The 10,814-nt window shown below is 45.0% G+C and overlaps 1 protein-coding gene and 1 long non-coding RNA gene across 2 annotated transcripts in view; one reads left to right on the plus strand and one right to left on the minus strand.

Moving 5' to 3' along the window:
- SND1 (staphylococcal nuclease and tudor domain containing 1) overlaps positions 1-971 on the minus strand; it is a 987,097-nt gene extending 986,126 nt beyond the window's left edge. Inside the window, exon 1 of the mRNA XM_089676965.1 lies at positions 789-971. Within this exon, the coding sequence (XP_089533091.1) occupies positions 789-854 (66 nt within the window). The 5' untranslated portion in view covers positions 855-971. The remainder of the gene's footprint in view (positions 1-788) is intronic.
- Positions 797-5,095, plus strand: LOC149462442 (uncharacterized). The gene is made up of 2 exons (XR_016312661.1): positions 797-1,298; positions 4,924-5,095. It is a non-coding gene; the product is annotated as an uncharacterized LOC149462442 (long non-coding RNA).
- The last annotated feature ends 5,719 nt before the right edge of the window (positions 5,096-10,814 follow it).

The raw sequence follows: 10,814 nt of genomic DNA on the forward strand, positions 1-10,814 counted from the left end.
AGATTGGGGGGCTGCCATCTGCCATGGTGCTGTCATTGAGAGGAGGAAACTCTTGGCTGTGAGACTGCCAGCAATGGGGGGGGGGGGGGGTCGTCTGTCAGCATCAGGGCTGTCATGTGCTGGCCATGGGGATGTCAGCAATAGAGGGAGCAACCACTGGCCATGAGGCTGTGAAGAAATGGCCAGAAATTAGATCATTGAATGATTGACCTCACACATTGGGAATATCGGGCAGATCTGCCAGATCCAGTCGCTGCTGTCACCCAGGGCAGGCAGCTGTTGATCCTGGCACAGCTGAGCTCTGTACAGAGAAGCATTGGACTTGGTAACAGTCAGAGGAAGGAATGAGATACAAATCAGATACAATGTATCCATCCGGCCTGATCCTGAGGTTACACTGTGGATCCCTCCGAAGGATGACCAGAGCTGAGGACAGGAAGAGTCCGCCAACACAGCCCACAGCCTGAAGTCCCGAGCAGAGGCGACCAGGACGGTTCAGCGGACACATGAGCGGCAAGGAGGGAGGCGGCGGACCACAACAGCTGGAGAGGCGCACAGGTCACCCGGCAGCACGGCTCACATCCCTGCGCTGCTCCTTTGTACTCGGACCGGCAGGACACGGCGAACAGACAGCCGCACACAACTCTCCACAACTTTCTCCGATTCACACAACTTCCCCGGCATGGCGGAGCCCGGACTGCCGTGTCTGCTGCTCCTCACCTGAACTGCGCTGACCTGGCCGCCGCCACCTTTCCCCCAGAACCACCCTCCACACACCCGCTCCTCACCATCTTCACGATGCCTCTCTGCAACGCGGGGGCTGCCTGGGCTGTTTGCACTCCTGAGGAAGCCATGACGTGACAGTCGGTACGGAGACAGAGGACGGGGCCGAGAGTTGCTGGTGCTGCTGCTTGTGCTTCTCACACTGACTGACTCAGAGAGAGCGCCGCCGCTGCACAGCCGCTATTTATCGACCCGCCCCCTCCGCCTGACCCGCGCATGTGCGCTCCACTACAGGCCGGGATAGAGTGCTTTCAGGATGACGCCGAGGCACCACCCCTCGGAGGGTTGCCGTTCCGGGTCGCTGTTGTAGGAAGGACACGTCAGCACGTGTATGTGTGAGGAAAGTAGTGCGGGGCTGGATGGCAGTCGTGGAGTTTGGAAGGAAGTTTTGTAGCGCCAAAACCAATCCAATGGGTGAAGGAATCACGGGGCTTCACCGGGGGGAGGAGGACACAGCCTGGGTGCCTCTCCTCTGGGAGGGTCACACCTGGCACTTCATAAACAGGCTTATCATTGTATGTGCTGCTGCTTTTCTTTTTTTTGCTTGAGCTGTATCTGAATATATATATAATGATATGTTTTATAATTACATTTGTGGTCCATCATGGTCATCACTTATAGAATCAAATATATCAAAAGGGATGTTGAATTTGTATCGCTTGACGCCTGGGACATGTAGTGCTGGGCAGGTAGTTTTTGGGTTTTTTTTATCCTTCAGCCTTGCTGTGGAAAAGCAGAGGAGCAAATGTCAGGAGGAAGTGTTCCGGTGGCAGCTCTGCCGCTGATTGTTTCCACACAGTGGCAGCCTCTGCTCCCCCCCCCCCCCCCCCCATGTGAACCGCCCACTGTCTCCCATGCTCCGCTTTCCCATCTGTGGGACCTGCTCACCGCCAATGGCTTTTTGGATTGTAAAACATCACAGTTACGTCCAAGCACATAACATCCCCCCCAAAAAAAAGTTGCGGCCCCCCACATACACACATACAAATGTAAAAGCACACGCTGGGGCGCCTACGCATGAAAACATTGCGATACATGTTACATATCGCCGCACACGCTAGAATGAGAGCAATAATTCTGGCATGAGACCTCCTCCGTACACTATACTGATGACCTATAAGGGGCTTTAAAAGTGTCTCCTATAGAAAATACAGGGTACTGAAGTTCATCGCCATTTCACAGGTGAATGCAAATTTAAGATTTGACATGTTGGATATATATTTACTCGATGCAACCTCGTCTTTTATATTTTACAAAAAATAGGGTAGTTTATTGCTTTTTTTTTTTTACTCGTGTTATTTACTGAAATTTTGCGGTAATATCATGCGACATAAAAATTTGGAACTACCACTATTTTATTCTCTAATGTGTCTGCTTTCAGAAAATATATAATGTTTGGGGTTTTATGTAATCTTCAGGCCTAAAGTGATTTTTTAAACGTGTGCAAAAACGGCTCTGGCAGCGAAAGGGATAAAGGATAAGCCGGACACTCCCCTTTCCTGACAAGCACCCAATCGGTGCTCTAAACTGCAAGGTCTCTCTCTTCCCTGCTAGTCCCCAGATGTGGTGCTGGAGACAGACAGGGAGGGGAGGAGAGGAGATAAAACAGCACGATGTTAAAATTATTACACGTTTAAGTTGCTATAAAGCCTCTTTTGATTTTAAAAGCCTGAGACATTCCTAAAAGCACCTCAGATTTAAATACGGTTTTGGTTCAAATGTATCTTTTTTTTAATCAGAACAAGTAGATTGCGACACTGATTTAGTCCCAGGACAAGTAGTTTTTTCAAAAATTTCCACACCCCTGTATCAATATAGTTGTGCTTATTTTAGTTTTTTTTTTAATATATATATATATTTAGTTCTATATACTTTATAATTCTATATATAATTAAAGTCCATCATAGTTCACTTAGTATCACATGAAGTATTCACTGAGTTGTACTTATTTTAGTGGGGAATATAGGTATACTAAAAAACTGCAGTTTTAGAAAAAGGATTGAAGGAAAGAAATGTGCAGACAATTAAGGTCACCTTTAACCATTCCCACCAGTCGTGCGCATAAATGCGGCCTTTTGGACGGTGGGCTTTAACACCAAGCAGTCACATATGTGCACCCCTAGGTGAATACTTTACTGTGCTGAGAGCTCACTCCCAGCATAGTAATGAGAGGGTAGCGGAAAGCTACCAATGTATACTTGTGATCTAGATCTTTCTGATCATGTGACTGCCAACCACTTCAGTCACATGATTGGAATGCCCACCACCCAGTACTTAGAACCTGTTAAAGGGCCAGGAGGCAACAGTAGGAAGGAGTTAAATGTGATAAAAATATTAAATAGACATGTATATGTTAATAAATATATACACTATTTTGCCAAAAGTATTGGGACACCCCCTCCAAATCATAGGATTCAGGTATTCCAATCACCTCCATGACCACAGGTGTATAAAATCAAGCACGTAGGCATGCAGACTGCTTCTATGAACATTTGTGAAAGAATGGGTCGCTCTCAGTGGCTCAGTGAATTCAAGCTTGGTACTGTGATAGGTTTCTACCTGTGCAATACGTTCATCCATGACATTTCCTTGCTACAAAATATTCCACGGTCAACTGCTAGTGGTATTATAACAAAGTGGAAGCAACTGGGAACAACAGCAACTCAGCCAAGAAGTGGTAGGCCACGTAAAATGACAGCGGGATCAACACATGCTGAAGCACAGAAGTCGCCAACTGTCTGCAGAGTCAATAGCTAAATACCTTCAGATTTCATGTAGCCTTCAGATTAGCACAAAAACAGTGCGTTGAGAGCTTCATGGAATGGGTTTCCATGGCCGAGCAGCTACATCCTAGCCTTACATCACCAAGTGCAATGCAAAGCGTAGGATGCAGTGGTGTAAAGCACGCCGCCACTGGACTCTAGAGCAGTAGAGACATGAATCGCACTTCTCTGGCAATCCGATGGACATGTCTGGGTTTGGCGCTTGCCAGGTGAACGGTACTTGCCTGACTGCATTGTGCCAAGGGTAAAGTTTGGTAGAGGGGGGATTCTGGTGTGGGGTTGTTTTTCAGGGGTCAGGCCTTGCCCCTTAGTTCAAGTGAAGGGAACTCTTAAGATGTCTGTCTATCAAGAAATTTTGGACAATTTCATACTCCCAACTTTGTGTGAACAGTTTGGGGATGGCTCCTTTATGTTCCATCATGAGGGCTGCTTAGAGCCTGAGCCAGCCGCTCCCTCCCCCTCCACAGCTCAGTGCCCCAGTGAGCGCGGGGGGGATGGGGGGCGGCGCAGACAGTGGTGACTGACAGTCTCTGCTAACAGTGGTGGTGAGAAGTCAGCGTTCATGTGATCGCTGAGTTCTCACACTTACTGCATGTCCCCTTCTGGCTCTTTTGGACTGATGCTGCGTCCACCTAGGTAAATATAATTTGGGTCCCCTTCCTGTTCCAACATGACGAGCTGGGGGGGGGGGGGAGCAGAGCAGACAGTGGTGACTGACAGTCACCTTTCTCTGCTCACAGCGGTGGTTAGAACTCAGCAGTCATGTGATTGCAAAGTTCTCACACTTAGAGCTGCCAGGGGACAGATGCAGTATCGGACCAATGCTGCATCCACCTAGGTCAGGGACGGGCAACCTGTGGCTCTCCAGCTGTTGTGGAACTACATTTCCCATGAGGCATTGCAAAGATCAGAAGTTAAAAGCATAACTCTACAGGACCCATGAGACATTGCAAAACTGACAGTTACAGCTATGACTTGCAGAAGCATGCTAGAACTTGTAGTCCTGCAACAGCTGGAGAGTCGCAGATTGCCCACCCCTGACCTAAGTAAATATAATTTGGGGAGGAAAAACAAAGCCATACTTCTCTTTTAAATGCATGTGTGTGTATAATATATATATATATATATATAAATATATTTTATTTTTATTATAATACATATATTTTATAATTGTATATTACATTTGCGGCCCACCTTAGTATCACTTGAAATTTTTATTGAGTTGTACTTTTTTATTTTAATGGGGAATATAGGTATGCTAAAAAGCATTGCAGTTTTAAAGAAAGAACTGTACAAACAATTTAAGGTTAAGTTCACCTTTAAAGAAAAAATAATTTAAGGAAACCTATATTTGCAGGAAAAAAATGCACTGAGCAGACAAGATACTGAGCTATGGGGAGAAAAAAAGAACTGTCAAAAGACCCACATAGCAAGGTAAAGAAAAAGAACCTGCTGGACCGGTATTAAAGTGTTCTTAAACCCACAACGGTGAAATCAGTCTGTATATGCAGTAAAGTATGCTTATTATGCTCACTGTGGAACTTTATGGGTTAATCCTCTGCATTGTGTAAAAAGGCTGTTTGATCCTTTGTTCTCTGTTCCTCCCCTTTTTCAAGCGACCACCACTTATCTCCAGACTGAACCGTAGGCATGCACATGCTCAGTTTGGTGTATATTGCAAGAGAGGTTTTTTTTTTTCTTTGGAGAGTGCATGTGATCAGCACAGGGCTAATCAGCACTGTCCAGACAGAGTTCAGGGGATTTCCATCCTAGAACAGAAAGAAAACTCCTACAAGCTTTAGACAGGGCTGGGCTGGACACAGATAGAAGTCACAAGACTGCTCTAACTGCTGAGGAGAAAAGGTATTTAGCAGTTTATATTTACTAAAATAATTGCACTTCCATGTTGTGTGTACTGTGGGAGACCAGATACAGTGGATGCAGGGTCCTAGGTTTAGTAACATTGTAGATTAAACTTTTGGATATTCAAAATCCAGCCCAAACTTTTTAAATTGTTCTGAGCTAGATTCAATTTCTCCCACAACTTCTCCTCTGAAGCCACAAAATACTATCCAAGATAAGGTATCACTGCTACTCCCTTTAGTCACAGAGGCGTCTGCCAGTACCTTTGTGAATATTTGCGGGGCACACGAAAGGCCAAATGGAGCTTCCGTGATCAAAGGTCATTGGGCATGTGGAGGTAGGCTTCTTTTAGGTTGATTGCTGTGATGTAGCAACCTTACACAAGCCAATTTCTGATAAAATAATAAAGTTCATACAAAATTTGTTTGTATTGGACTGCATTGTTTAAAGGTCTCAAATTGAGAGTTAGGAAGAACTTTCCCAAAGATTTCCCAAACAGAAATACATGGGTGTAGAATCCCTGCTGCTGCTCTTCTAATTGCACCGGTACAACCAACCTCTGAAGTATCTGTTCCTAGATCGGAGACAAGATTTTTCGGAATGTCTGTCACAAGATATCTTTTTGGAAGGGGTTTTGCAAATTCTGTGTCGTATGCTCGGGAGACAATACCCAAAATGTACTGATTTGAGATGATGACTTCCCATCGTAAAAGGAACCCCTGCAATCTTCCTACTGGGAGGAAAGAGCCATTGGGATTTCTCGGACTGCGCAGGAGGATGGAAAGCAACTCCCTTTTGTTCTTGGACATCTGAACGGTCTAAGTCTTCTGCGTCTTGTTATCTTGCAATTCAGCTCTTTGAGAACAAAAAAGTCATATTATTATTTCAGGTACTTATATAGTTCTGTCAATTTACACAGCGCTTTACATATATATATTGTACATTCACACCAGTCCCTAACCCTCAACGGGTGTACAATCTAAGGTCCCTAGCTTACATTCATACATACACATACTTGGGACAATTTTAGACAGGATCCAATACACCTACCAGCATGTCTTTGGAGCGTGGGAGGAAACCGGAGTACCTGGAGGAAACCCACGCAGTCACAGGGAGAACATGCAAACTCCAGGCAGGAGGTGCAATGGCTGGGATTCAAACCAACGACCCTAGTACTGCCAGGTGGAAGTGCTAACCATTTAATCACTGTGCTGCCCAAGTCATGAAGATGGCTGTATGTTTCTTTTTCACCAGAAGATTATGCTTTTTGTCAGCCATACAATCCAGATCTGATTCTTATTCTGGACCAAAAAAAGGTCCCCTGCAAATGATATATCATACAACTTTATCTTAGAAACCAAATCTACCAGCCAATTTTTCAGTTATAAGGCCCTTCAGGCGGACTTTGTAAATGCTGCTGATCTGGCCCACATTTGAATGGATTCGACTGAGGCAAATGCTATATTCAGTATCCAACAGTTTGAGAAAGATTCCTTGGCTACATAGTTTAAAAAAAGACACAAGTCCATCTAGTTGAACCAATAAAAAGTGTAAACAATGTACAATCCTATATACACAATCCTATACCCACAGTTGATCCAGAGGAAGGCAAAAAAAAACCCAGCAAAGCATGATCCAATTTGTTCCAACAGGCGAAAAAATTCCTTCCTGATCCGTATGCAAGTGCATCATTTAAATTTATCAGCATTAAACCTCATTTGCCACATACTGAAGAGCTGCTGCTCCAGGTAGGCCCACACACCTGCTGAGAGGGTGCTTTCCCAGCTTGCAAGCTGCACAGTGAACAACGAAAATCCCGGATGCCTGCACTCCAACAGATGCACTTTATTGTGAGAGAAAACGCCAAGAAGCAGAATCACATATGGTGGGGGGAACAAGAGCAAGGTTAACATGTTTCACGCACTAGCGCTTACTCGTAACCACATAGTTGCCCAATTAAACAGTGCCTTTAGGTCTGCCTGTAAGTTGGAGACATCCTGTAAGGATGTTATTCCACTGCACAGCTTGGTGTCACCTGCAAAGAATGAAATATTACTTTTAAAGTATTGGGATACCTGCCTTTACACGCACATGAACTTTAATGGCATCCCAGTCTTAGTCCATAGGGTTCAATATTCAATTGGCCCACCCTTTGCAGCTATAACAGCTTCAACTCTTCTGGGAAGGCTGTCCACAAGGTTTAGGAGTGTGTCTATGGGAATGTTTGCCCATTCTTCCAGAAGCCCATTTGTGAGGTCAGGCACTGATGTCAAACAAAAAGGCCTGGATCGCAGTCTCCACTCTAATTCATCCCAAAGGTGTTCTATCGGGTTGAGGTCAGGACTCTGTGCAGGTCAGTCAAGTTCCTCCATCCCAAACTCACTCATCCATGTCTTTATGGACCTTGCTTTGTGCACTGGTGTGCAGTCATGTTGGAACAGGAGAGTGCCATCACCAAACTGTTCCCACGAAGTTGGAAGCATAAAATTGTCTAAAATGTCTTGGTATGCTGACGCCTTAAAAGTCCCCTTCACTGGAACTAAGGGGCCAAGCCCAACCCCTAAAAAAAAAAAAAACCCACACCATGATCCCCCCTCCACCAAACTTTGCACAATGCAGTCAGGCAAGTACCGTTCTCCTGGCAACCATCAAACCCAGACACGTACATCAGGTTTCCAGACAGATTCGTCACTCCAAAGAACACGTCTCCACTGCTCTACTGTCCAGTGGCGGCATGCTTTACACCACTGTATCCAACGCTTTGCATTGCACTTTCTGATGTAAGGCTTGGATGCAGCTGCTCGGCCATGGAAACCCATTCCATGAAGCTCTCTGTGCACTGTTGTTGTGCTAAGCTGAAGGCCACATGAAGTTTGAAGGTCTTTAGCTATTGTCTTTGTGCAGACAGTTGCCAATTTCTGCACACAGTGCACTTCAGCATGCGCTAACCCCCCCTCTGACCGTGGAATATTTAGTAGCAAGCAAATTTCACTGATGGACTTGTGGCATAGGTGGCAACCTATCACGGTACCATGCTTGAACTCACTGAGCTCCTGAGAGCGACCCTTTCTTTCACAAATCTATGTAGAAGCATGCCTAAGTGCTTTATTTTTTACACCTGTGGCCATGGAGATCATTGGAACACCTGAATCCAATTATTTGGAGGGGTGTCCCAATACTTTTGGCAATATAGTGTATATTAACCACTAGCTTACAGGGCACTTATACCCCCTTCCTGCCCAGGCCAATTTTCAGCTTTCAGCGCTGTCACACTTTGAATGACAATTGCGCAATCATGCAACACTGTATCCATATGAAATTGTTATCATTTTTTTGAGACAGATAGAGCTTTCTTTTGGTGGTATTTAATCACCTCTGGGTTTTTTATTTTTCTTAAACAAAGGCTACACTGATGGACACTGATAGGTGGCACCTATGGGCACTGATGAGGAGGCACTGGTAGGTGGCACTGATGGGCATTGACAGGCATCACTGATGGGCACTGAAAGGCAGCACTCATATATGGCACTGATAGGCGGCACTGACTGGCACTGTTAGGCAGCACTGACGGGCACTGATAGGTGGCACTGATGCACACTGATAGGTGGCACTGACTGGCACTAATAGGCGACACTGACTGGCACTGATAGGCGGCACTGACTGGCATTGATAGGTGGCACTGACTGGCACTGATGGGTGACACTGAAAGGCAGCTCAGATGGGCACTGATATGTGGCATTGATGTGCACTGGTAGGCACTAATATGTGGCATTGATGGGCACTGGCAGGTGGCATGGATGAGCACTGACATCTGGCATTGATGGACACTGACAGGTGGCACTGCTGGGGCTACACAAATCATCAGGGCACACTGATCATCAGTGCCCTGATGATCAAGGCACATGTTCCCTCTGAGGGATGCCAATTACTGGCTCTCCTGCCCTCTCGAGCTGTCAGCGTGACAGCTCATGAGGAGATAAATGCCGACAACCGACATTTCCCTATTTACATGTGATCAGCTGTGATTGGACACAGCTGATCACATGACCGAGCCAACATCTCCGGCTCTTTAAGTTGTTCGGTGATCCGCTGTATCTGAGGGACACAGCACACCGCCGATCGCCGCGCTGCAAGCTCTTGGAGCCGCGCATGCGCGGTTAGAATGGGACAACGTCATATGATGTCATCCCAGAATGAGAGAACCACCACCCGTCATTGTACTATATGGCGGGCGGGAGGTGGTTAAAAAGTAAGGTACCCAACACTGAACCTTGGGGTACACAACTAACAGCCCTACACCATTCAGAGTATGATTCATTAACCACTACTCTGAATATGATCTTTTTGCCAGTTTTCTATCCATTTAAAAACATATTTTTACAAATCTGTAGATCTTACACATTAGCAGTGTGTGGGAAATTATGTCAAATGCTTTTGCGAAATCCAAGGATACAAGGTCCATAGCCACTCCTTTGTGTAAAGTTTTGCTTACATCCTCATAAAAAGAAATCAGAGTTGGTTGACAGCTTCTGTCTTTCATGAATCCATGCTTTGTGTCGCTTAAAATATTTTTTTCCAGCAGGAATACATCTATGTGGTCTTTAATTAAATTCTACAGTATCTTCCCAAATATAGAAATTAAACTAACAGGTCTATAGTTGCTTGGTAAAGACTTTGACCCTTTTTTAAATACAGGCAGCACATTGTACTTACGCCAATTCAGTGGTACTATGCCAGTCATTGAAGATGCCCTAAAAATTAGAAACAATGGCTTTGAAATGATAGAGCTCAATTCTTTAGGACTCGTGGGTGTATGCCATCCGGTCCAGGTCACCTTTATTCTGTCTAAATATTTCTGAACCATATCAGTTTTGAGCAATTGTAGATCATTTTGAGCTGTGTCGATATCATTTTCATTATGTACATGAATTCCCTCATGCTCCAGTGTATACACAAAGCTAAAGAATGTATTTAATAAATTCCCCTTCTCTTTGTTCCTATTCACCTAATATAAATTATTTTGTGAAGGGCCTACATGCTCAGACCTGACCTTTTTACTAATAATATATTTGAAGAATTTTTGGGATTTGTCCTATTATGTTTTGCAATCTGTACTTCCTGTATAGAAGAGCCCCCAGGCACTGCACTAAGAAAGGCAGAAGCCTGCATGGTTCGAAAAGATTAAAATGTGGTACAGGGCTCAATCTTGACTGATGAAATAGGGTCATTACCAACAGCTGACGATTCCTCCTCAACAAGGAGAGCAATACAGCTCTTGCAAAGTGTTTTTTTTTCTAAGCATCTCCTAGTTTTACTCTGCATGAGAGGCACTTTTTCTTCACAGTGGACTGTTCTCTATCAGAACTCTTGGCTTGAAACACATAA

The sequence above is a fragment of the Staurois parvus genome, unplaced genomic scaffold, assembly GCF_062004578.1.
Source record: "Staurois parvus isolate SC_StPar_1 unplaced genomic scaffold, SC_StPar_1.0 ptg000175l, whole genome shotgun sequence".
NCBI classification, from domain to species: domain Eukaryota; kingdom Metazoa; phylum Chordata; class Amphibia; order Anura; family Ranidae; genus Staurois; species Staurois parvus.